The 26,022-nt window shown below is 43.5% G+C and overlaps 1 protein-coding gene across 1 annotated transcript in view; it reads right to left on the reverse strand.

Moving 5' to 3' along the window:
• LOC124623084 (serine/arginine repetitive matrix protein 2) overlaps positions 1 to 26,022 on the reverse strand; it is a 495,093-nt gene that overhangs the window by 120,191 nt on the left and 348,880 nt on the right. Inside the window, exons 7-9 of the mRNA XM_047148875.1 lie at positions 20,098 to 20,265; positions 7,084 to 7,152; positions 6,934 to 7,053 (exon numbers count right to left, since the gene is read on the reverse strand). Coding sequence (XP_047004831.1) covers positions 6,934 to 7,053; positions 7,084 to 7,152; positions 20,098 to 20,265 — 357 coding nt within the window. The remainder of the gene's footprint in view (positions 1 to 6,933; positions 7,054 to 7,083; positions 7,153 to 20,097; positions 20,266 to 26,022) is intronic.

The raw sequence follows: 26,022 nt of genomic DNA on the forward strand, positions 1-26,022 counted from the left end.
AAAGGCCCGTACAGGACCTGCAACATACGGTCGTGCATTATCCAGCTGAAATGTGGGGCCGGCTGGAGTGGCCGTGCGGTTCTATGCGCTACAGTCTGGAACCGAGCGACCGCTATGGTCGCAGGTTCGAATACTGCCCCGGGCATGGATGTGTGTGATGTCCTTAGGTTAGTTAGGTTTAATAAGTTCTAAGGTCTAGGCGACTGATGACCTCAGAAGTTAAGTCGCATAGTGCTCAGAGCCACTTTTTTTTGAAATGTAGGGTTTCGCAAGGATCGAATGTAGAGCCACGGGTCGTAACACATCTGAAATGTAACGTCCACTGTTCAAAGTGCCATCAATGCGAACAAGAGGTGACCGAGACGTGTAACCAATGGCAGCCCATACCATCACACCGGGTGGTATGCCAGTATGGCGATAACGAATACACGATTCCAATGTGCGTTTACCGCGATGTCGCCAAACACGGATGCGACCATCATGATGCTGTAAACAGAACCTGGATTCATCCGAAAAAATGACGTTTTGCCATTCGTGCACCCAGGATCGTCGTTGAGTACACCATCGCAGGCGCTCTTGTCTGTGATGCAGCGTCAAGAGTAACCGCAGCCACGGTCTCCGAGCTGATAGCCCATGCTGCTGCAAACGTCGTCGAACTCTCCGTTCAGATGGTTGTGTCTTGCAAATGTCCGCATCTGTTGACTCAGGGATCGAGACGTGGCTGCACGATCGGTTACAGCCATGCGGGTAAGATGGCTGTCATCTCGACTGCTAGTGATACGAGGCCTTTGGGATCCAGCACGGCGTTCCGTATTACCTTCCTGAACCCACCGATTCCATATTCTCCTAACAGTCATTGGATCTCGACCAAAGCGAGCAGCAACGTGGCGATACGATAAATCGCAACCGCAATAGGCTACAATCCGGCCTTTATCAAAGTCGGAAACCTGATGTTACGCATTTCTCCTCCTTACATGAGGCATCACAAAAACGTTCCACTAGGTAACGCCGGTCAGCTGCTGTTTGTGTATGTGAAATCGGTTGGAAACTTTCCTCGTGGCAGCACGTTGTAGGTGTCGCCACCGGCGCCAACCTTGTGTGAATGCTCTGAAAAGCTTGTCATTTGCATATCACAACATCTTCTTCTGGTCGGTTAAAATTCACGTCTGTAGCACGTCATCTTCGTGGTGTAGCAATTTAACCATGTATGGTGCCGATTGATGCGTTTGTCAAAGAGGTACCGTTTTAGACGTGTTTGACACATATGTTGATTGATGTAAAATCCGACAAGGTGGCTGTCGTTGTTTGTGATGATGTTGAGCTAGAGTTTTGTTATGATTAGAGATCAAATGGTTCGAATGGCTCTAAGCACTACGGGACTTAACAGCTGAGGTAATCAGTCTCCTAAACTTAGAACTACTTAAACCTAACTAACCTAAGGACATCACACACATCCATGCCCGAGGCAGTATTCGAACCTGCTACTGTGGCAACCCCGTGGTTCCAGACTGAAGCGCCTAGAACCACTCGACTACCGCGGCAAGCTTATGTTTATAGAGTTTTACTACAATTTGTCACACTGTATCATGAACGTGAAAAACTATGGAAACTACTAGAAAGGATAAATACGAAATTACCTAAATGATAGAGGTGTTGCGTCTTTCCCAGCTACACAGGGTGAGTCACCTAACATTACCAATGGAAACACCTCCCAAACCACAACAAACACTGAATAACCAATTCCACAGAGCGAAAGTGAGGAGAGGGGCTGGTGGAACTGGTTAATACAAACCACTGAGAAATGCTCGGAAGTATGATTTTCAACATATACTTACGTATTTTTATTTGGAGATCTGTTCTTATTTGTAACACAACCGAAAATAGATACAAATACTTAATCAATGCCGTTTGTTACATTGTAAAATGTTAAGTACATATGGAGTAATTTGTAATTAAAAGTTGATGTTTCAAACGTCAGACGTTCAGTCGCGTGTTGTAACAAGCCGGCCGAGCGGTTCTAGGCGCTTCAGTCTGTAACCGCGCGACCGCTATAGTCGCAGGTTCGAATCCTGCCTCGGGCATGTATGTGTGTGATGTCCTTAGGTTAGTTAGGTTTAATTAGTTCTTAGTTCTAGGGCTCTGATGACCTCAGATGTTAAGTCCCATAGTGCTCAGAGCCATTTGAACTATTTTCTTGTTGTAACAAACAAGATCTGTATGTGTATGTTTACGAAGACTACGATGTCTACGAGTTTGGCTGTCTCAGTGTCTGCATGTAGTGCTTCCTGAATTAGTCCTTGTACCCACAATAACTATAGTACACTGTGGTACCGGACGTCTTTGATAGTGTACTGTACACAAGTAAGAACTGAAATACGTATAGTAGGAACGTGAGAAGGTAGCAAGTACAACAGTGTGTACAGTGTTGTAACAACGGTGAAAATGGTTTATTCTAACTCTGAAAAGCCAGAATGATACTCATCTATGGCGAGTGTAGACAAAATGCAGCTGCAGCCTACAGATTGTATGCAGAAAGGTACCCGAACAGAGATCATCCAACATGCCGCACATTTGAAAACATCTACAAACAACTGTATGCAACAGGTATGGTCGTAACACGCAAACGGGTCCGTAATAAACTCACCACAGGAGAAACAGGTGCAGTTGGTGTGTTAGCTGCTGTTGCCGTGAACCCACACGTGTGTTCACGTGACATCGCTAGAGGCAGTGCATTGAGTCAAAGTAGTGTAATACGTATACTTCATCGTCACAAATTTCGCCCGTACCATGTGTCGCTGCATCTGCAGTTACATGGATATGATTTTAATAATCGAGTGAATTTCTGTCAATGAGCGTTAACAGAGAATGCGTTGCAATTCTGTTTACTGATGAAGCAGATTTCACAAATCACGGTGCAGCGAATTACGAAACATGTATTACTGGTCCGTGGACAGTCCTCGCTGGCTTCGACAGGTAGAGCGACAGCTACCGTGGAATGTAAATGTGTGGTGTGGAGTAATTGGCGACCATCTCATTGGTCCTCACTTCATTGAAGGCGCCAAAACAGCTGAAAAATACATCGAGTTTCTACAAAATGATCTGCCAAAATTGCTAGAAAATGTCCCGCTGGAAATTCGTAGACTATGTGGTATCAACATGATGTTGCTCCTGCACATTCTGCAATGAACACTAGACTCACCCTTGACAGAATGTTCGACGGCAGTTTCATAGGACGTGGCCGAAGATAAACTGGTCAGCCCGTTCTCCTGATCTTACACCTTTAGACTTCTTTCTGTGGGGTACGTTAAAGAAGAACGTGTACCATGATGTGCCTACAACCCCAGATTATATGAAGCATCATATTGAGGCAACCTGTGGCAACATTACACCAGATGTTCTGAGTCGTGTAAGACGTTCATTACGCGGTAGATTGCAAGTGTGTGCAGCAAATGATGAGCACCATTTTGAACATTTATTGGCCTGAAATGTCAGGACACTCTCTTTTACATTCTGTAATTGAAAACAAAAAACGATTTTATAAGTTCAACTACAGTCTCATGTTGCTGTACATTTTCTTCTAATAAATCAGTGCCGTATAGCATTCTTCAGAGAAAAAGACTATAAAAATGTTAGCATGTGGGCGTAACATGCTGTTCATGTCTCTTCTGTACCTATGTTACATGACTGTTATTTTTGTATCCCTAATTAATTCGGTTCTCTCCTATACAGACGGTTGAACTGCTGAGGAGCTACTCAAGCGTCAACTTTACGCTACAAATTACTCTGGATGTAATTAACATTTTACAATGCAGGAAACGGCATTGATTAAGTATTTTTTCTATTTTCAGTTGTGCAAAAAATAACAGGTTTCCATTTAAAACAACGTAAGTATGTGTCGAAAATAATACTTCTGTGCATTTCTCAATGGTTTGTATTAACCAATTCCACCAGCCCCTCTCCTCACTTTCGGTCTGCGAAATTGGTTATTCAATGCTTGTTGTGGTTTGGGATATGTTTACAGTGGTAATGTTAAGAGACTCACCCTGTATATCAGGCAAGAACAGGTTAAGAAGAAGATCAATCCACATAACATACAAGCGGGAGGGCAATAAAATAAAAAAAATCTAATTTCCCCGTTCTTCCATGGACAATATAGGCTTTGTGTTCTCACATTGTGGTATTTTAACGAACTGTCGTTAGAGGACCAGGCAGAGCAGACTGAATTTATACATATTTGTCTTATTTTTCAAAATGAGGTGCGAAATAACTTCTGACAACTTATTCAGAGTTTCACTGTTCATTCGGAGAAAGATGATGTAATCGTCAAGTTCTGAGTGTAACCTTTGCTTTGGTAGTATTTCATTGTAAATCTTTCCCTGGACCAGCTTCTTGTTCTTCTTTTTCTTTTAAGACTGTGCCAGAGTCCGTGTCACAAATGCATTATCGGCATTTGTAGCCATTCCCACTAGCTCAAAAGTGAGTTTGTCTGATAAATTTGTTGAATGGTCTACGGGCTCTTTTGTCAGATCCGTAGATAGATAAGAAGGAATTTGACAAATAAGCTTTAAATAAGGGGGCCTTGAAATGGATATTTTTTTCTTTTTTCTGTTCTCCATTCTATACGTAGCGGAAGGTGGTGTAAAGTTGCCGCTCTGAGGAAAACTGAATTTTCACCAGACTATGCTTATTGACCTTTCCTGTTACACTCTTTTAATCTGCTTATTATAAAGCGTCACACCAAATATTAGCAAAGAAAAAAAAAGTGTATGAGCTATATGCATAACGGCCATTTTCCCTACCTATGAGAGTAATGCCGTCAGTGCCATTACAAGAGCTTCCAGTATTTCTTGTTCTGATTTCTGGACATATTTTCAAGGCATCTTGTTACCCTAGTGTCTGAAATAATACCAAGGAGCTGCAGAAACCTGTTTTCAATCGGATTTTTGTCTTAGGCCGAGTTTAACAGAACAGAAACGGTTTTAAATAGTATAAATTAATTAGTTTAAAATTGTGACAAAGGAAGAGAATTCCGAATGACAGGTTTGCGTACAAAAGGGTTCTGTAGTATCATGCATGAAATATGGAGGTAACTAACTCTTAATGGAGTAAACACCTTAGCCTCTTTTTTAGACGAGTAGAGTGGCCACTTTTCCTTATGCAGCATCATACCGGCATTAGTACTTCACAGATGATACTGTCTGACAGAAAGAAACCACAGGGAACTAAATTTGTAGGCGAAAGACATTGTTTTAACATTGATGTAGTAAAAAAGTACAAATCTAAGTACAGGTGAGGTACCAGGAATATAGTCTGATCACTTCAAGGCAGGCAGCATCACTGTTCAAGGCAAAAAATATCCAAAGGCCACTTTCACCATCTTGGTCAGTATGCCCTACCTTCCCCTAATACCACACAAAGAAGCATCAAGAGATAAAATAGTAAACATTATTTTTGTGAAAGGAACTTTATAGAAAAACGTAGCGAATCCAGATTTCGAGTGCCAAAGATTTCTAACCTCCTATTAGCCTCCTACTTCAACAAGAAGTAATAAACAACGTAGAAAGCTACAAATTCTTAGCTGTGCATATTGATGAAAACTTAATCTGAACGAAAAGACATGTAGGAGACTTGATAAAACGTTCTGGTTTGTCTACTTTTGTCAGACGAATAACTGACAACTTTGTGGATATAAAAATTAGCAACTTAACATACTTTTCATATTTTCTTCCGGGATAATATTCTTGGATAATTCCTCATCCAGACGAAAACTATACATGGGACAAAAAAAGTAATTAGAATTATGTGTTGGATTCACATATGTACAACTTTGAGGCATTTCTTTAACTAACTGGGAATATTAACCACGTAATCACCGTACATTTATTGTTATGAAATTTGTTATTAACAAGCCAACTGAGTGTCAGAGTAACAGAGATATTCACTAGACGATACTGGAAGGAAAAATGATCTGCGTTACCTTCTACTGCACGCACTGAGCGTTGCGTGAAAGACGTGATAAACGTTATTTGTTCGGGTGACTCCAGTTACACCCTGCAAAAATAAAATTCCAAATATCTGCCGAAACATAGGAGGAAATACGCCAGACGACTCTTAGGAGGGACACCCAGTATATTAAAAAGCCTGAGCGATATCTACACCCTTGTGTGACCCACTCTTATTGAGTAAACGTTCTGCCACCTCTCCATTTATGTTTAATGTGATTGTTGTGTTTTGTGTAGGCTTCTTAAGGTGTTTATTAAATGCAGTGAGTAACCTTTTCTCTTCATTACGCTCCACAATTTTATCAAAGGCTTTTTCTAGATTCAACAAATGCTCAGTGGGTCTCTGGATAAATTCTGTATTTTTTCAATGATCTCTTTGAGTTTTTCGTTTTTTAAGGCCATCATGGCCCTCATCACCAGTTCAATGGATAAATCGTCCACAACTATACTTTTTATCGATATTATTATTTAAAGTCCAGGCATCTGTGGGTGCTAAAAGTGGAGGTGCCATAAATTATGTTTTGGGAGCCATACAGAAATAGGTCCCTGTTACCAGTGTCATAAAGAAACTCAGGATTTAGTCGTATGGGCACATAATGAGAATGAACAGCCAATGACCTGCCAAAAGGTATTTCAACTTCAGCCTCGTCGGAAGGAGACCACGGGGAAGACCAAGAAAACGCTGGATAGCGACTGTAAGATCAGAAGTGGAGAAGAAAGGACACAAATGGGAAGCCGTCCCGGAACAGAAGATGTGTGAAGACAGGAGGTGGCGAGCGCTTGTACACCACACCTGGAAACTGGAGTTGGAAAACGATGATGATAGAAAGCAAGTGTGACTCTCCTCGGAACAGAGCTCTGCGTCTGTGACTCACTGTGGCGTCGAGAGCCGAGGACGGAGGGAACCGCTTGGTGCCGGTACGGTACTTACGGTGAGGATGTCGCTGAGGCTCTTGGACTTGTAGTTGAGCTGCGGGGGCGGCGGCAGGTGGGCGAGGGCTCCGGAGGCCGCGAGGTGGGGGCGGCGCGCGCAGGCCAGCGTCTGCCGCCGCTGGGGCGCCACCTCCGGCTGCAGGCCGTTCCCGCCTCCGCCCCCGCTGCCGCTGCCGCTGCCATCCTCCTCCAGGCGCCGCAGCTCGATGGGCAGGTCCTGCCGGCACACCACACCGCAGTCAATCCCAGCTCACAGAGCCTCGCAACACGCCGTCACCTATCACAAATTTCCCTTTGGAGGCCGACACTGTTTAACATATGCCAAACTTGCATCTCTGCCACATACACTACTGGCCATTAAAATTGCTACACTAAGAAGAAATGCTGATGATAAACGGATATTCACTGGACAAATATATTATACTAGAACTGACATGTGATTACATTTTCACGCAATTTGGGTGCATAGATCCTGAGAAATCAGTACCCAGAACAGCCACCTCTAGCCGTAATAACGGCCTTGATACGCCGGGCATTGAGTGAAACAGAGCTTGGATGGAGTGTACAGGTACAGCTGCCCATGCAGCTTCAACACGATACCACAGCTCATCAAGAGTAGTGACTGGTGTACTGTGACGAGCCAGTTGCTCGACCACCATTGACGAGACTTTTTCAATTGGTGAGAGATCTGGAGAATGTGCTGGCTAGGCAGCAGTCGAACATTTTCTGTATCCAGAAAGGCCCGTACAGGACCTGCAACATGCGGTCGTGGATTATCATGCTAAAATGTAGGGTTTCGCAGGGATCGAATGAAGGGTGGCGCCACGGGTCGTAACACATCTGAAATGTAACGTCCACTGTTCAAAGTGCCGTCAATGCGAACAAGAGGTGACCGAGACGCGTAACCAATGAGACCCCATACCATCACGCCGGGTGATACGCTAGTATGGCAATAACGAATACACGCTTCCAACGTGAGTTCACCGCGATGACACCAAACACGGATGCGACCGTCATGATGCTGTAAATAGAACCTGGATTCATCCGAAAAAATGACGTTTTGCCATTCGTGCACCCAGGTTCGTCGTTGAGTACACCATCGCAGGCGCTCCTGTTTGTGATGCGGCGTCAAGGGTAACCGCAGCCACGGTCTCCGAGCTGATAGTCCATGCTGCTGCAATCGTCGTCGAACTGTTCGTTCAGATGGTTGTTGTCTTGCAAACGTCCCCATCTGTTGACTTAGAGATCGAGACGTGGCTGCACGATCGGTTACAGCCATGCGGATAAGATGCCTGTCATCTCGACTGCTAGTGATACGAGGCCTTTGGGATCCAGCACGGAGTTCCGTATTACCCTCCAGAACCCACCGATTCCATATTCTCCTAACAGTCATTGGACCTCGACCAACGCGAGCAGCAATTTTGTGATACGATGAACCGCAGTAGCGAAGGCTACAATCCGACCTTTGTAAAAGGTGTCGCCACCGGTGCCAACCTTGTGTGAATGCTCTGAAAAGCTAATCATTTGTATATCAGAGCATCTTCTTCCTGTCGGTTAAATTTCGCGTCTGTAGCACGTCATATTTGTGGTGTAGCAATTTTAATGGCCAGTAGTGTAAATTCCTTTGCTGATGATAATGCAGTACACTGACAACAAGTTACCGAACTTTCATAAAAAAAAACTCCAGCGGGCTCTACTACAGTGTGAAAAACGGCTTAAGACGTTCTGGGTCAAAATAAATGTGGCAAAAGTCAAACTACGTTGTAGACAAGAGAAAGAAGAGACTTGTACATACCCCACTCCTATTGTTCAGCGAAGCTATTCCTTGGACGGACTCCGCCAAATACCTGGGAGTTCACACCTCGATAAACGTCTTGCTTTTAAGAAACGTATAACGGACGTTGCGAACAAAGCACACATCGTGTTAGCTGCCTTACATTCTTTGTTCAAATGTGTGTTAATTCCTAAGGGACAAAACTGCTTAGGTCATCGGTCCCTAGACTTCACACACACACACACACATATATATATATATATATATATATATATATATATATATATATATATACAGGGTTATTACAAATGATTGAAGCGATTTCACAGCTCTACAATAACTTTATTATGTGAGATATTTTCACAATGCTTTGTACACACATACAAAAACTCAAAAAGTTTTTTTAGGCATTCACAAATGTTCGATATGTGCCCCTTTAGTGATTCGGCAGACATCAAGCCGATAATCAAGTTCCTCCCACACACGGCGCAGAATGTCTCCATCAATGAGTTCGAAAGCATCGCTGATGCGAGCTCGCATTTCTGGCACGTTTCTTGGTAGAGGAGGTTTAAACACTGAATCTTTCACATAACCCCACAGAAAGAAATTGCATGGGGTTAAGTCGGGAGAGCGTGGAGGCCATGACATGAATTGCTGATCATGATCTCCACCACGACCGATCCATCGGTTTTCCAATCTCCTGTAAGAAATGCCGAACTGGCATTCTGCTTTAACCTTTTCCGTAAGATTTTCCAAACCGTCGGCTGTGGTAGGTTTAGCTCCCTGCTTGCTTTATTCGTCGACTTCCGCGGGCTACGCGTGAAACTTGCCAGCACGCGTTCAACCGTTTCTTCGCTCACTGCAGGCCGACCCGTTGATTTCCCCTTACAGAGGCATCCAGAAGCTTTAAACTGCGCATACCATCGCCGAATGGAGTTAGCAGTTGGTGGATCTTTGTTGAACTTCGTCCTGAAGTGTCGTTGCACTGTTATGACTGACTGATGTGAGTGCATTTCAAGCACGACATACGCTTTCTCGGCTCCTGTCGCCATTTTGTCTCACTGCGCTCTCGAGCGCTCTGGCAGCAGAAACCTGAAGTGCGGCTTCAGCCGAACAAAACTTTATGAGTTTTTCTGCGTATCTGTAGTGTGTCGTGACCATATGTCAATGAATGGAGCTACAGTGAATTAATGAAATCGCTTCAAGTAAATACCGTCCGCGGACTTGTACTTATACGTTTGTGACTATTACAGCGCCATCTATCACAAAGCGAAAAAAGTGGTCCAACTAAAACATTCATATTCCTTTACGTACTACACGAATATGTAATAAAATGAGGGTGCCTATTAAAAAAAAAAAAGCAGTTGATATCCGTTTGACCCATGGCAGCGCCATCTAGCTGGCCAACCATAGAGCCATCTGGTTTCCCCCTTCAAGCTAGACAAATTTCGCTGTTTGTAGGTTTTTCGTTTGACGCTTATTTCGTGAGATATTTGGCCTGGTCACGATCAATGGACCACCCTGTATACATTCTTTAACGGAATAGCAACAGGAAAAACTTTCCCACTTTACAAGTCGATAATATGACCAGTCACGTCGTACACCTGCCGCATGTGGTGACACGGGTCATCTACGCGTGTCAGCAAACTTCAGGTTCTTCAGAATAAAGTATTACGCATCATATTAACGGCTCCATCATTCATTAGGAACACAAAGATTCACAATCACTTACAAATAAACGCTATTCCAGAGGAGATCTGACCCATATCTGAAAGCCTTTATGGCAGGCATGCTTCCTCTACCGACACAGTCATTCGTCATTATTCACATATAATCTCAATTGTTTAAAACGATTCAGAAGCCAAGATCACACAAAATATTTTATTATTCGAGACAATCGGTTTCAACAGTTTTAGCCGTCATCTTCAGGTCTTAAAGTTTTTTTTGTAATAAAGCGTCTTCATTTTACGCTTACCTCACGCAAAAGATGTCGAGTGGATGAGGTCAGCGTAAAATTAACATGTTTTACTACAAAAAAAAGACCTGAAGATGACAGCTAAAACTGTTGAAACCGGTTGTCTTGAACAATAAAATATTTTTGCGATGTTGGCTTTTGAATCGTGTTTTACGAATAAAACAGATTGCCCTTCAATACTCTCATAATGAGAAAATCCAGAGGTATAATCTCAATGACCTGCACAAACAATAACGTCTTAAACTGGTACTTTTATCGCGTCGGTAAACAACACTAAGACTGACATCCGACGTGCAATATCCTAACTATTGTTGCCATTGTTGTCACGTATTCATTTATTGAATTTTTTTCTCATGTTGAGGAATTAGAAGGAGCGATGTGTATTTCACGTGGTAAAAAGCTTTCAAGAGCCAAGATTCCATAAGTTCGTCATTATTTTTAACAGATGCAACTGTCATATTTGAAGATCAGATGACCACAGTTACACCTGTTTAAACCAATTGCAAAAACAAAGACGAATTTCTGTGATATTGGCTACTGAATGTTCCTTCCCAATCCGGAAAGAGCGAGCATTAGACCGCACGGATAACCGGGCGTGCCTTGATTACAGTTTACTAATGACCTAGTCCACGTAACACAAAACTTGAATGCGTGTTCTATACTCATTTGTATTTTGTTATGTTGTGGGTTTTTATTGCGTCCATGACAAATGTTTCCCCTCACTATTGTCATGTTCTGCTAGTTATACGAAATATTGTGTAGTTGGGTGTAAGTAATTTCGGGTCTCAGACTTACAAAATATATCAAACAAAGAGGAAAAGAAAAGGGAAAAAAAAACGCGAGCACCTACCAGGGACTCATGGGGTGGACAAATTTCGCCTCGGGAATCAAATGTGTGTGAAATGTTATGGGACTTAACTGCTAAGGTCATCAGTCCCTACCTCCGGAATCCTTGTTGAAATGTACACTAAGAGAAGCAAGTAGTATCAGCCTCTGAGCAGCTAGGAGACAGGAATATAATCATATCTAAAAAGTCCTCATTTTATAAACCCAGAATTCTGAGGAAGTTGCAGTAATCGTAAAAAGACGACAGTGATATAAACTTTCTAAACGATTGTCATGTCTTAATAATAGTTGGGGACTGTGTTGTGAAGCTGATCACCCGTAAAGATGCACAAATTTCGCTTCAAAGCAACCGTAGGATTGTGGACGTAATGAGATCGACTTAGAGCGAAGATATTAACTGAATTGTTCAATTTTAAATGGTTTGGTCTGTGATATACGCGGAAGTAAAGTCAGGCGAGGAATACTGTACGTTTTTTGGTGTTATAATGGTGCCAGTTCCGTGTAACCTGTGACTGTTCGTCGATACTGAATTGTCTTCAGCACCGGACACAAGTATGTTTCACAGATCACAGAATTATGAGAAAGACACCGCACGGCAAGTGACGAAACATAGTGTAACGTTGCAGCGTCAGCAGGAATAGTTGACATGTACGTGAAATAGAAGGGGCAGCCACATCGAAACGAGGTATATGAAAAAAAGTACACAAAAAGTTTATTAATTCAAAAGTAATCGCTACAGCTGTTAATACACTTGTCCCACTGTGAGACAAAATGATCGATGCCTTCATGAAAAAATGTTTGTAGTTGCCTACGGAACTACGATTGTACCTGGACGTTCACCTCTTCGTCCAAAGCAAATCCACGGCCACGAATGTTTTTCTTCAGGCCACCAAAAAAATATGGAAATCGCATGAGGAGAGATCGCTACAATTAACGCACAGTGGTAAACGGATACTTTGCAAAAACTGAAGCGCGCTATCAACTGCAAACGACCAGCACTGTTGAGGACGGCATCGTTCTCTTGCAGTATGACCGGCCACATGTTGCCAACGTTGTTCCAAGCACGCTGTAGAAGTTTCGCTGGGAAGCCTTTACACATATTCCATACAGCCAGGATCTCTCCCATGCTGTTTCCATATTTTTCGATCCATGAAGAAAGACGTCGTGGCCTACAATTTGTTGCGGACGAAGAGATGCACGCCTGGGTACAATTATGTTTTCGTAGGCGATCGCAAACATTTTTCCATGAAGGCACTGATCGTCTTGTCTCACAGTGGGATAAATCTATTAAGTTACGGCCATTACTTTCGAAATAATATGCAGTTTGCTTAATTTTTTCCCATTTGCCTCGTTTTCATTTGACTGGCCCATGTAATATGGATTCTTCCATACGCCAGTCGACGGAGAAGAAGAAAATCAATGTCATCTATGGACAGTGTATTAACATAGTAGAATGTGCTATTAACTTTAGATATGCCATCCAATAAACATGGACAACATAGTACCGGTAATTGTACAGCTTCTTAACTGAGCTGGACATAAACATGCAATGCTACTAAATTAAGCTTACCTTTATTTACTTCAAATGATAAAAATGACATCCGTCTGCATGAACAGCAGCCTGACACCATCTGAACACCTTGTCAAATGTCAAGTCGTCTGCGGTAATTCTTGATGTCACAAGCTGAATACTAAACACATCAAAAAACGTTTGCATCACCCCGGTTCCCAGAACTCCTGAAGATAGCCGTTGAATGTGGATATTGTATCACAGACACAGTACCTTTGACTGTTTAGAAATGTCACTAAACCCACCCAAAGATGTAAACAACCATGCATGAGCAGCGCCTATTAGACGGAGGCGGTCCGACAGCCGATCAGTTCCAGTCTTTCCACCAGGAAGGAGGTACACGGCTCGTGTTGTCTGTAGTTCATGCCTAGAGTGTCAATACCGCGGTTCGATCGCGTCCGCATTGTTACTTTGTGCCATGAAGGGCTCTCATGAAGGGAAGTGTCCACGTGTCTGGGAGTGAACAAAAGCGATACTGTTTGGACATGGAGGAGATATAGAGAGGCAGGAACAGTCGATGACATGCCTCACTCGGGCTGCCGGAGGGCTAGTACTGCAGTGGATGACCGCTATCTACGGATTATGGCTCGGAGGAACCCTGACAGCAACGCCACCATGTCGAATAATGCTTTTCGTGCAGCCACAGTATGTCGTGTTACGACTCAAACTGTGTGCAATAGACTGCAAGATGCGCAACTTCACTCCCGACGTCCAAGGCGAGGTCCATCTTTGCAACCACGACACCATTCCGCGCGGTACAGATGGGCCCAACAACATGCCAAATGGACCGCCCAGGATTGGCATCACGTTCTCTTCACCGACGAGTGTCGCATATGTCTTCAACCAGACAATCGCCGAAGACGTGTTTGGAGGCAACCTGGTCAGACTGAACGTCTTAGACACAGGGTCCAGCGAGTGCAACCAGGTGGAGCTTCCCTGATGCTTTGGAGTGGCATTATGTGGGGCGACGTACGCCGCTGGTAGTCATGGAAGGCGCCGTAACGGCTGTACGATGCGTGAATGCCATCCTCCAGCCGATAGCGCAACCATATTGGTAGCTTATTCTCGAGGCATCCGTCTTAATGGACGACATCGTGCACATCTGGTGAATGGCTTCCTTCAGGATAACGACGTCGCTCGACTAGACTGGCCAGCATGTTCTCCAGACATGAACCCTATCGAACATGCCTGAGATAGATTGAAAAGGGCTTTTTATAGACGACGTGACCCATCAACCACTCAGGGATCCACGCCGAATCGCTGTTAAGGAGTGGGACAATCGTGACCAACAGTGCCTTGCTGAATTTGTGGATAGTGTGCCACGACGAATACAGGCATGCATCAATGCAAGAGGACGTGCTTCTAGGTGTTAGAGGTACTGGTGTGCTCAGCAATCTGGACCACCACCTCTTCTCGCTGTATGGTGGTACAACATGCAATTTGGTTTTCATGAACAACAAAAAGGGCGGAAATGATGCTTATTTGATCTCTATTCCAATTTTCTGTACAGGTTCCGGAACACTCGGAGCTGAGGTCATGCAAAACTTTTTTGATGTGTGTATATTACTCGTATATCTCATTGAGTGTATGGGTATCGTTTGTGTCCACCATGTCCTTTAAAATCCCCCAATGAAAAAAATAAGTCATAGAAATTTAGATGTTGGGAACAATGAGGGCAATCAACTATTCTATCAAGAAACACACATAAAGCTGTCATAGGAACATAGGAGATACGTGCTGCATCAAACAACTCTAGGTGGCTTTTTTAGTTATTAGTACTTTCAAAACAGTTAGCGGTATGTTTTTCACTTACTAATCGGAAGTTACAGTTCAGTGGAGGAAGATTCGTCCAGTAATTCTTATTGCACCGCATGTACGCTGCACATCTGTTTTCATATCATACACAGGACCTTAATAGTCCTTGATATAATTAATGACGATTTTCAGAACTCCAATATAAGTTACCTTACTAGTTCACGTATCTCAATAGACACAGAGATACTATTGTTATAGAATTCAACGCAATCTCTGGAGAATTACATATTTCCTCCGGCAGCGTTGCCACGACTGCAACTGTGCATTTCAGCTGACTACACACCCCACTGTACTTCTGTGCTACCCTGATGCTACATGATCTCTTTGCTAACACCATAACTCCACAATATGACCGAAATTATCTTCACCATAGAGTTACTGACAGTAACTTGGCAGCTTAAGCCGTCATTTGCAGGCAACACTGTCTTTGGGCGTAGTAAATGAGGACAAATATATGATAAAACGTTGCACTCACAAAGGCTTAACAGATGCAAATGACGTTTGTAAGGACTCTGTATCGTTGTTGTTACAAAAAAGTGTAAAACGAAGTCCAGTTCAAGTTTTGTTGGAGATTATAATTTCTCGAGACCAAGCTAGTTGAGAGAAAAATAAGGTACAATTGTAGGAAGTAAGACAGATGAAATTCTGCCATAATTAATAAAGACTGACAAATAATCGCAAAAGAGAGACGCAGAGTATGGCCAGGAAATACGAGGCCTGTTCAGAAAGTAAGCTCCGATTGATTGCCAAATTGAAACCACAGTGAACATCAGAAATGTTTTACTTGTAACAATTAGCTACACCTTTCAGCTACTTCTCTACGTAGTCGCCGTTCTGACTTAGACTTTTGTCATAGCGTTGTACCAACTTTTCAATAGCCGCATCATAGAAGGCAGCCGTCAGTGCTTTCCGCCAATTCTCCACGCTGGCCTACACCTCGTTGTCTGTGTCAAAATGTTGTCTTCAAAGACAGCGGTTCATGTGACCAGAGATGAAACTCAGGGGGAGACAATTGCGGACTGTATTGTGGGTAATTTCACATTTCCATTTGAAAACGATGCAGGAGCATCTTCATTGCCCCTGCAGAATGCGGCTGAGAATTGTCTTGAAGAAGAAACAGCACGACAGTTATGTAATATTAGCTGCATAGCTTCAGGAGAAATTTCTCACCAGGCCCTCGTACTTGGCGGCAGACACTATTTTCTAGACATCTTTACGCACTCACTGCGAGCTCAGAAATGAGAAGAGCGACGCGATGCTAACTGGGGTTATACTAGAGACACTACCCAACACATCTGTGCAAAGCTTTATCGGATTTTCATAGTCGTTTCCATTTCGCGACCGATCGGAGCTTACTTTCTGAACGCCCCTCGTATTAAACAAGAACTGAGAGAGAAGAACCTAGTGGACGATAAACTAATGTCACGATCTGCTACCTCATAAGTTTCAAGCAACTATCTTTATCAAAAATCTGACGCATTATCGCTCATACTTGTATGAAATGAGTTCTACGTTCATGTACAGATATTTGTAACTTCCCGTTTTTTGATGGAGACCTAATACAGAAAACTAGGAAACTATATTCACTTAAGACAGGCTTCATTACTCAGTAGGAATTCCGAAGTAAACATCTTTCTATCTTGTTCTTCAGTTTCCTTTGGTTGTCTCCCGTACCCTTTGAATCATAGCTCAGTATCCATATTCGTCCTTGCAAATGGCGGTCTTTAGTTCGGGAACAGTTTCCTCCCTTTTCCACTACAGCGTGGTAGGGGCTTACACTTCACAGCAGTGCTGCTCTGCTGTTGTACTTTTGGTATGCGCATGTTGCCTTACCTGGATGTCCTCTGTACCATTATTGCCAGCTCCCACGTTGTTAGTGCTTTTATCTTCCAGACGTTGCCCACCTTTGTTAGCAGCTACCACACTGTCCAGCTGGACTCACAGCAGTGCAAGTGTGTTGCAGAGTTTGCAGCGTCGAGGCATTGCTCACCTGGGTATCCTCCACACCGTCATTGCTGGCTCCTGCGTAGTCAGCTGGTCACACTCCTGACAACAGTGCACGTGCATTGTAGCGCCCTCAGAATCCTGACGTTGCCTAATCTAAATATCCTCTGGGGCATCATTGCCAACTCCCACAAAGTCAAGCTGGCCATATTCCTCGTTGCAATTGCGGTGTGCTGTAGTGTTTTTAGCGTTCAGATTTTACCTCACCTGTATGTTCTCTAATCATACAATGAAGGCTTTCACGACCGGATGGTACTGTTGTTGATAATTCTTGCGGGTTATAAGGCCGTGGTCCATGGAATACTTCTATTCCTAACGTTTCGTCCAATACTACGAAGGACATCCTCAGAGGTATGGCTGGTCCTGTTGAGTCCTGCCGACTGACGAGTCGGACGTCGGAGAGCGGCCTAAATACAGAGGGAAGGGGGCGTGGTCTAGCTTGCACATAGTAGCAGAGAGAAAACTAGTCAAAGATAAAATGTAACTATCGATAATAGTCCGTCATAGATAAAAATCACTTATCGATTCTATAACGCCACTGTCCATATCTCGCTTAATTTCAAGGCCTCTTATTTTCTATTAAAATTATGTTCATGTTTATGAATTTCAACAGCCTCCCTATACAGTCGTGGATAATAGTTCGTGGTAGCACTCAAAACTGTAGTTTCAGAAAACTTAACAACATTGTCACCGGACTGAAGTGCATGTTCCGCAACGGCCGATTTATCTATTTTACCCAGTCGGCATTTATGCTCCTTTACTCTCGTGTTTGAACAATTAGCGTTGAATAAAGCAAATAAGAAACCATGTTGTTGGTATCGTTATGTAGACGACACATTCGTGGTTTGGACACACGGTGAAAAAGCATTAGACGAATTTTTTGATTATCTTAATAGCATTAACCCTAAATTTCAGTTTACCATTGAAGTGGAAAAAGACCAGGCTATTTCGTTTGTCGATGTGTTAGTCATGAGACAGACCTATGGCAGTCTAAAACATTAAGTGTTTCGGAAGAGCACACATACTGATAGATACTTACATAAGAACTCCAATCATCACCCACAACAAAAAAGAGGTGTAATCAAAAGTTTAGTGGACAGGGCAAAACGGATTTGTACGCCGGAACATTTGGATACGGAACTGAATCATCTGAAACAGGCCTTCGAAAAGAATGGGTACTCAAACAAAGAAATTAATAGAGTTTTAAGACTTAATTACAGCAGGCCAAAGGACAAGGATGGTACACAACAATGGAAGAACTCGGTGTCTTTACCTTTCATTAGTAAGGTTACAAATGGAATCGGCAAAATTTTGCTGAAACATAAAATGAAGCTGGTATTCAAACCTACCAGAAAAATGGAACAAGTACTTCGTTCTGTTACAGATAGAAGGCCACCATTATCATCTAGCGGTGTGTATAAAATGCCGTGTACCTGTGTCACGGTCTATATTGGTACTACGAAAAGAAGTGTGAATACGAGGGTAAAGGAGCATAAAAGTCTTTGCCGACTGGGTAAAATAGATAAATCGGCCGTTGCGGAACATGCACTTCAGTCCGGTCACCATATAGTTAAGTTTTCTGAAACTACAGTTTTAAGTGCTACCGCGTACTATTATCCACGACTGTATAGGGAGGCTATTGAAATTTATAAACATGAAGATAATTTTAATAGAAAAGAAGAGGCCTTGAAATTAAGCGAGATATGGACAGTGGCGTTACAGAATCGATAAGTGATTTTTATCTATGACGGACTATTATCGATAGTTACATTTCATCTTTTACTAGTTTTCTCTCTGCTAGTATGTGCAAGCTAGACCACGCCCCCTTCCCTCGGTATTTAGGCCGCTCTCCGACGCCCGACTCGTCAGCCGGCAGGACTCAACAGTACCAGCCATACCTCTGAAGATGTCCAACGCAGTATTGAACGAAACGTTAGGAATAGAAGTATTCCATGGACCACGGCCTTATAACCCGGAAAAATTGTCAACAACTGTATGTTCTCTACTGTGTCATCGCCAGCCTGCATGCAGTCTGGTTGCTCACACCCCTCACAGCAGTACAAGTGTGCCACTGTGCTCTCAGCTTCCAGACGTTGCTGCTTGGATGTCCTCCGCGGCGTCATTGTCAGCCTACACTCTATCTGGCCGGCCACCGTCCTCACAGCAGTAAAGCTTTCAAGGTCCAGACATTGGCTCACCTGGATGCCCTCCGCGGCGTCGTTGTCGGCCTACACTGTATCTGGACGGCCACCGTCCTCACAGCAGTAAAGCTTTCAAGGTCCAGACGTTGGCTCACCTGGATGTCCTCCGCGGCGTCGTTGTCAGCCTACACTGTATCTGGACGGCCACCGTCCTCACAGCAGTAAAGCTTTCAAGGTCCAGACGTTGGCTCACCTGGATGCCCTCCGCGGCGTCGTTGTCGGCCTACACTGTATCTGGCCGGCCACCGTCCTCACAGCAGTAAAGCTTTCAAGGTCCAGACGTTGGCTCACCTGGATGTCCTCCGCGGCGTCATTGTCAGCCTACACTCTATCTGGCCGGCCACCGTTCTCACAGCAGTAAAGCTTTCAAGGTCCAGACATTGGCTCACCTGGATGCCCTCCGCAGCATCGTTGTCAGCCTACACTGTATCTGGCCGGCCACCGTCCTCACAGCAGTAAAGCTTTCAAGGTCCAGACGTTGGCTCACCTGGATGTCCTCCGCGGCGTCGTTGTCAGCCTACACTGTATCTGGCCGGCCACCGTCCTCACAGCAGTAAAGCTTTCAAGGTCCAGACGTTGGCTCACCTGGATGCCCTCTGCGGCGTCGTTGTCGGCCTACACTGTATCTGGCCGGCCACCGTCCTCACAGCAGTAAAGCTTTCAAGGTCCAGACGTTGGCTCACCTGGATGCCCTCCGCGGCGTCGTTGTCGGCCTACACTGTATCTGGCCGGCCACCGTCCTCACAGCAGTAAAGCTTTCAAGGTCCAGACGTTGGCTCACCTGGATGCCCTCCGCGGCGTCGTTGTCGGCCTACACTGTATCTGGCCGGCCACCGTCCTCACAGCAGTAAAGCTTTCAAGGTCCAGACGTTGGCTCACCTGGATGCCCTCCGCGGCGTCGTTGTCGGCCTACACTGTATCTGGCCGGCCACCGTCCTCACAGCAGTAAAGCTTTCAAGGTCCAGACGTTGGCTCACCTGGATGTCCTCCGCGGCGTCGTTGTTCGCCCCCGCGCAGTCCGGCTGCCCACACTCCTCACAGCACCGCTGGCCCGTGCCCGCCGGCGACTCTTTGGTGCACGAACTCCACGAGTCCAGGAACCAGGGCCGGCTGCTCGAGCCGCTGCGCTTGCCGCCCGCCAGCTTCTGCAAACACACAAGCACACCACGACTGGCTGGCAGCTCATCTGACGGTGTACACCCACAGTGGCCAAACGCTTAAAGACGGATCTTGCACTGAACTCGACAGAGGGCGTAAGAGTTACATTGTTCACTAATTATAAAACTGTAAAATTGTCGTGCCTCTCTATTTTAACACGCTAATCTCCAAAGCGACCAGACGAATTTTGATGGGGTTTTCGCAAGTAACTGGAGCGTAGCTTGGGGCAATATATAAGGTTGTTGTTGTGGTCTTCAGTCCTGAGACTGGTTTGATGCAGCTCTCCATGCTACTCTATCCTGTGCAAGCTTCATCTCCCAGTACCTACTGCAGCCTACATCCTTCTGAATCTGCTTAGTGTATTCATCTCTTGGTCTCCCTCTACGATTTTTACCCTCCACGCCGCCTTCCAGTACTAAATTGGTGATCCCTTGATGCCTCAGAACATGTCCTACCAACCGATCCCTTCTTCTGGTCTAGTTGTGCCACAAACTCCTCTTCTCCCCAATTATATTCAATACCTCCTCATTAGTTGTGTTACGTACCCATCTAATCTTCAGCATTCTTCTGTAGACCCACATTTCGAAAGCTTCTATTCTCTTCTTGTCCAAAGTATTTATCGTCCATGTTTCACTTCCATACATGGCTACACCCCATACAAATACTTTCAGAAACGACTTCCTGACACTTAAACCTACACTCGACGTTAACAAATTTCTCTTCTTCAGGAACTTCAACAGTCATCAGTTATTTTGCTTCCCAAATAGCAAAACTCCTTTACTACTTTAAGTGTCTCATTTCCTAATCTAATTCCCTCAACATCACCCGCCTTAATTTGACTACATTCCATTATCCTCATTTTGCTTTTGTTGATGTTCATCTTATACCCTCCATTCAAGACACTGTCCATTCCGTTCAACTGCTCTTCCAAGTCCTTTGCTGTCTCTGACAGAATTACAATGTCATCGGCGAACCTCAAAGTTTTTATTTCTTCTCCATGGATTTTAATACCTACTCCGAACTTTTCTTTTGTTTCGTTTACTGCTTGCTCAATATACAGATTGAATAAAATCCGGGAGAGGCTACAACCCTGTCTCACTCCCTTCCCAACCACGGCTTCCCTTTCATGTCCCTCGACTCTTATAACTGCCATCTGCTTTCTGTACAAATTGTAAATAGCCTTTCGCTCCCTGTATTTTACCCCTTCTACCTTCAGAATTTGAAAGAGAGTATTCCAGTCAACATTGTCAAAAGCTTTCTCGAAGTCTACAAATGCTAGAAACGTAGGTTTGCCTTTCCTTAATCTATTTTCTAAGATAAGTCGTAGGGTCAGTATTGCTTCACTTGTTCCAACATATCTACGGAACCCAAACTGATTTTCCCCGAGGTCGGCTTCTACCAGTTTTTCCATTCGTCTGTAAAGAATTCGCGTTAGTATTTTGCAGTATATAAGGTTCGTTAATCAAAATCGGAACACAGAAAAAAAGATATTGTGATTTAAAGTTTTATCTAAAGCCGCTGTGTGCCTATTTGAATACACTAATCTCGAAAACTGTTAGATGAATTTTCAAGGGGACATCACAAGTAACTCGAGTGTACGTTTGGGATCTCGGGAAAAAGATATCGTGGTTTAAAGTTCTACCCAAAACTGCCGTGTCTGCCTGTTTGTACATGCTGGTCTTCGAAACTACTAGTTGAATTATCATGCGGTTTCCACGGGTAGCTTGAGCGTATTTGGGGCAACCTATAGGATTTATTCCATCAAAATCGTGTCACGAAAAAACGGATGTTCGGGCTCACATGCGGTTGCTCTTCGACGAAATGCCTTGGCTCAAACTCGTGTAAGTGTTGAACTGCATGCGTCGCATTACACCCCCTAAATTAGACACTTGTGACCTTTTGATTAAATTGTCTGGCTGATGACAAATTTGCGAAATACAAACTTAGTATAACATATAATAACAGTAATAATAGTATTAGAGAATTAAATTAACAACCCATAAATGATGTAGGCCACAAAGTTGCGATTTGGTTAGAATAATGTTTATTCAGAAAGCAAACTAGTAGCGAAAGTGATCGTATTTAGAGTTACTGTTACACTCGAGTGCATATCCATCTGACACAGTTCGATTTACGTCTACATCTACATCCATACTCCGCAAGCCATCTGACAGTGTGTGGCGGAGGGTACCTTGAGTACCTCTATCGGTTCTCCATTCCATTCCAGTCTCAAATTGTTCGCTGAAAGAAGGATTGTTGGTATGCCTGTGTGGGCTCTAATATCTCTGATTTTATCCTCATGGTCTCTTCGCGAGATATACGTAGGAGGAAGCAATATACTGCTTGACTCCTCGGTGAAGGTATGTTCTCGGAACTTCAACAAAAGCCCGTACCGAGCTACTGAGCGTCTCTCCTGCTGTCTTCCACTGGAGATTATCTATCATCTCCGTAACGCTTTCGAGATTACTAAATGATCCTGTAACAAATCGCGCTGCTCTCCGTTGGATCTTCTCTCTCTCTTCTGTCAACCCTATATGGTACCGATCCCACACTGCTGTGCAGTATTCAAGCAGTGGGCGAACCAGCGTACTGTAACCTACTTCCTTTGTTTTCGGATTGCATTTCCTTAGGATTCTTCCAATGAAACTCAGTCTGGCATCTGCTTTACCGACGATCAACTTTATATGATCATTCCATTTTAAATCACTCCTAATGCGTACTCCCAGATAATTTATGGAATTAACTGCTTCCAGTTGCTGACCTGCTATATTGTAGCTAAATGATAAGGGATCTTTCTTTCTATGTATTCGCAGCACATTACACTTGTCTACATTGAGATTCAATTGCCATTCCCTGCACCAAGCGTCAGTTCGCTGCAGATCCTCCTGCACTTCAGTACAATTTTCCATTGTTACAACCTCTCGATATACCACAGCATCATCCGCAAAAAGCCTCAGTGAACTTCCGATGTCATCCACAAGCTCATTTATGTATATTGTGAATAGCAAGGGTCCTACGACACTCCCCTGCGGCACACCTGAAATCACTCTTACTTCGGAAGTCTCCTCTCCATTGAGAATGACATGCTGCGTTTTGTTATCTAGGAACTCTTCAATCCAATCCAATCCAATCCGCTACATCCAATCCAATTGGTCTGATAGTCCATATGCTCTTACTTTGTTCATGAAACGACTGTGGGGAACTGTATCGAACGCCTTGCGGAAGTCAAGAAACACGGCATCTACCTGGGAACCCGTGTCTATGGCCTTCTGAGTCTCGTGGACGAATAGTGCGAGCTGGGTTTCACACGGTCGTCTTTTTCGAAACCCATGCTGATTCCTACAGAGTATGTTTCTAGTCTCCAGAAAAGTCATTGTATTCGAACATAATAGGTGTTCCAAAATTCACAATCTCATCGCGAAACACAAATCCGATAGTCCACACGAAAAGTTAGAGTTCACACCAGGTACGCGGCTGCTCACCGCTCAGAGACAAAGTCCCGTGATACCACACAACGCGAAATTTTCTAAGTCGTTTCTCTTCCTAGATACCTAACGATCTACTGTCCGGTTTCGCGTCTCAATCCGAACTGTCCCCTTTGGTGTCTCCAGCCGAACTGTTTCCTTTGGTGTCTCGACCAGTCTCCGACCGCGTTTCGCACGCGCTGAACATCTTCGCCCAACTGACTAGTGCAGTTCCCTTTCCTGAAGCCGTCCATATGATTGATTACAACTTATTCTACATTACTTTCCATTTTAACATATTTAAATAATCAAAGCTTGACCACTTTCACGTTCTAAATAAAGTAACAAAAACATCCATTACATAATAAAAGTTGAATTCTTTTACATAAAACCAATACAGTTTCCTTCTTAACTTTGAATGTCACGGTCAGTAGCCTTGCACCGATGTGCTTTCTGAAAAATAAATAAAGAACAAAAGTAACTATTATGCATTAAACTTTACAGTAACTATTCTATTGCCTAATGATTCAATACGGTGTCATGCCGTCATCGTTTAATGTGTTTTGTGTGGAGGAAATTATGATCTGATGCTCAACTGAAAATACTGATAATTTAAATTTACTATATCTTTTAAGAAATAAAGTTACGGAGTTGATACTTACACCGTTTGTCATTTTAACTATGCGCTTCTATATGAAATGTCGATCGTTAACCCTTATGCGGTCGCGCGGCTTTTCGTAACGTTAATAGTCGCTCGAGGTGTTGCTAACACCCCAAATAAAAGTGGCTGTAATGAAATTGTTGTGCAGCATATCACTGATATGGTCACTTCACAAATGGCTATTTAGAATGTTATCTCCCGGTACATTATCATTTTATGTAATATTACTTTAGTATTAAATTGGGTTATTTGAAACATATGCAATAATTCCCATTTTTTACAATATTTTGTTTAATTATTTATTTCTGTTATTCTTCATACTGTATTACAGGTATAAGACATTATACATATAATTAAACATTTATTCAGTCAACTCATACAAACATTTTATGAAATCAGTCACTATCACTGGCTGCAAGGGATGCGTTATCGTAACACTTTTCACACACACTTCTCATGTGCTTTACACACATAACTTTCAAACATCGAGCACAGTGCGTTACTCCGGACACAAACTGTGCAGCACCTGGGCTTCAGTATTCTTTGTTCAGAAGGTGGTGCATTGTTGCTGTCTTCAATTCCCGCCATTTTAGCGGCTTTCTGTCTAACATGTTTAGGCAGGGAGTGAGTGGCTGCTATGTTGCACACTATGGGATTTAGTAATGACCTTCCGACATCACGTAAAAACATTCTTCGGGATATCCTCTCATTGTTATTATTTGCGTATATGATGAAGGCGTTAATGTAAGCAATGTCAATCATTCGGAAAAAAAAGGGCAAGTGGCAAGCGTCTAGTTATTCTTGAGGCTGAAGAAGTGGCGCACATTTCATCTATTGTATCCACACCTGTTTTGGTCTTATTATACATTGTTATAGTGTCTGGTTTCTTTTCCTCCACAATATTAGTGTCAATGGCACCGGCATGATGCAAAGATGAAAGGAGAATAACGTTTTTGCCGTTCTTTGGCACATATGAAACTATGGTGATATCCTTTCTGAATCCAGAAAGGCTGCTTCTAAGTTCATGACCTCTCGTGTAAACAAAGTCTGGAGGGAGCTCCCTCTTATTCTTTCTAAGAGTTCCTACGACTGTAAGTTTCTTTTTCAGGATCTCTTCAGGCAGTGGTATGGAACAAAACCAGTTGTCTAGTGTCACATTACGTCCTGTACCTTCGGTAGGCCGCACAAGTCTATTTACCAACTCATTAAGCGAGTTTGACAGTGAAAAGGCACCCTCTGTCTGTTTCCCAACGTAGATTTCCATCCCCAAAATATACCATGCTCTTGCGTCACATAAGGTGAAATTTTCAAACCATATTTCACAGGCTTGCTTGGTATATACAGCCGGAACTGCATTTGCTTCTGAAGGCAACCAGTTGTTCATCCACTGTCATATTCAGACACAGTATAATTACTGACACAGTTTGACATGAATAATTCAAACGCTTCTCTGAACGCAGCTAGGCCATCAAGTTCTCTACGCTGTGGTCTGTCTCGAATATCATCGAATCTCAAACAACGCAACAAGAAACGAAAGCGCTGTAAACTCATTTTTGCAAGAAATATTGCAATCCCAAAACCATTTATGTCTCATAAGTCTTCCATATTTTGGTGTCCTG

Source organism: Schistocerca americana, chromosome 7 (genome assembly GCF_021461395.2).
Source record: "Schistocerca americana isolate TAMUIC-IGC-003095 chromosome 7, iqSchAmer2.1, whole genome shotgun sequence".
Classification (NCBI taxonomy): Eukaryota; Metazoa; Arthropoda; class Insecta; order Orthoptera; family Acrididae; genus Schistocerca; species Schistocerca americana.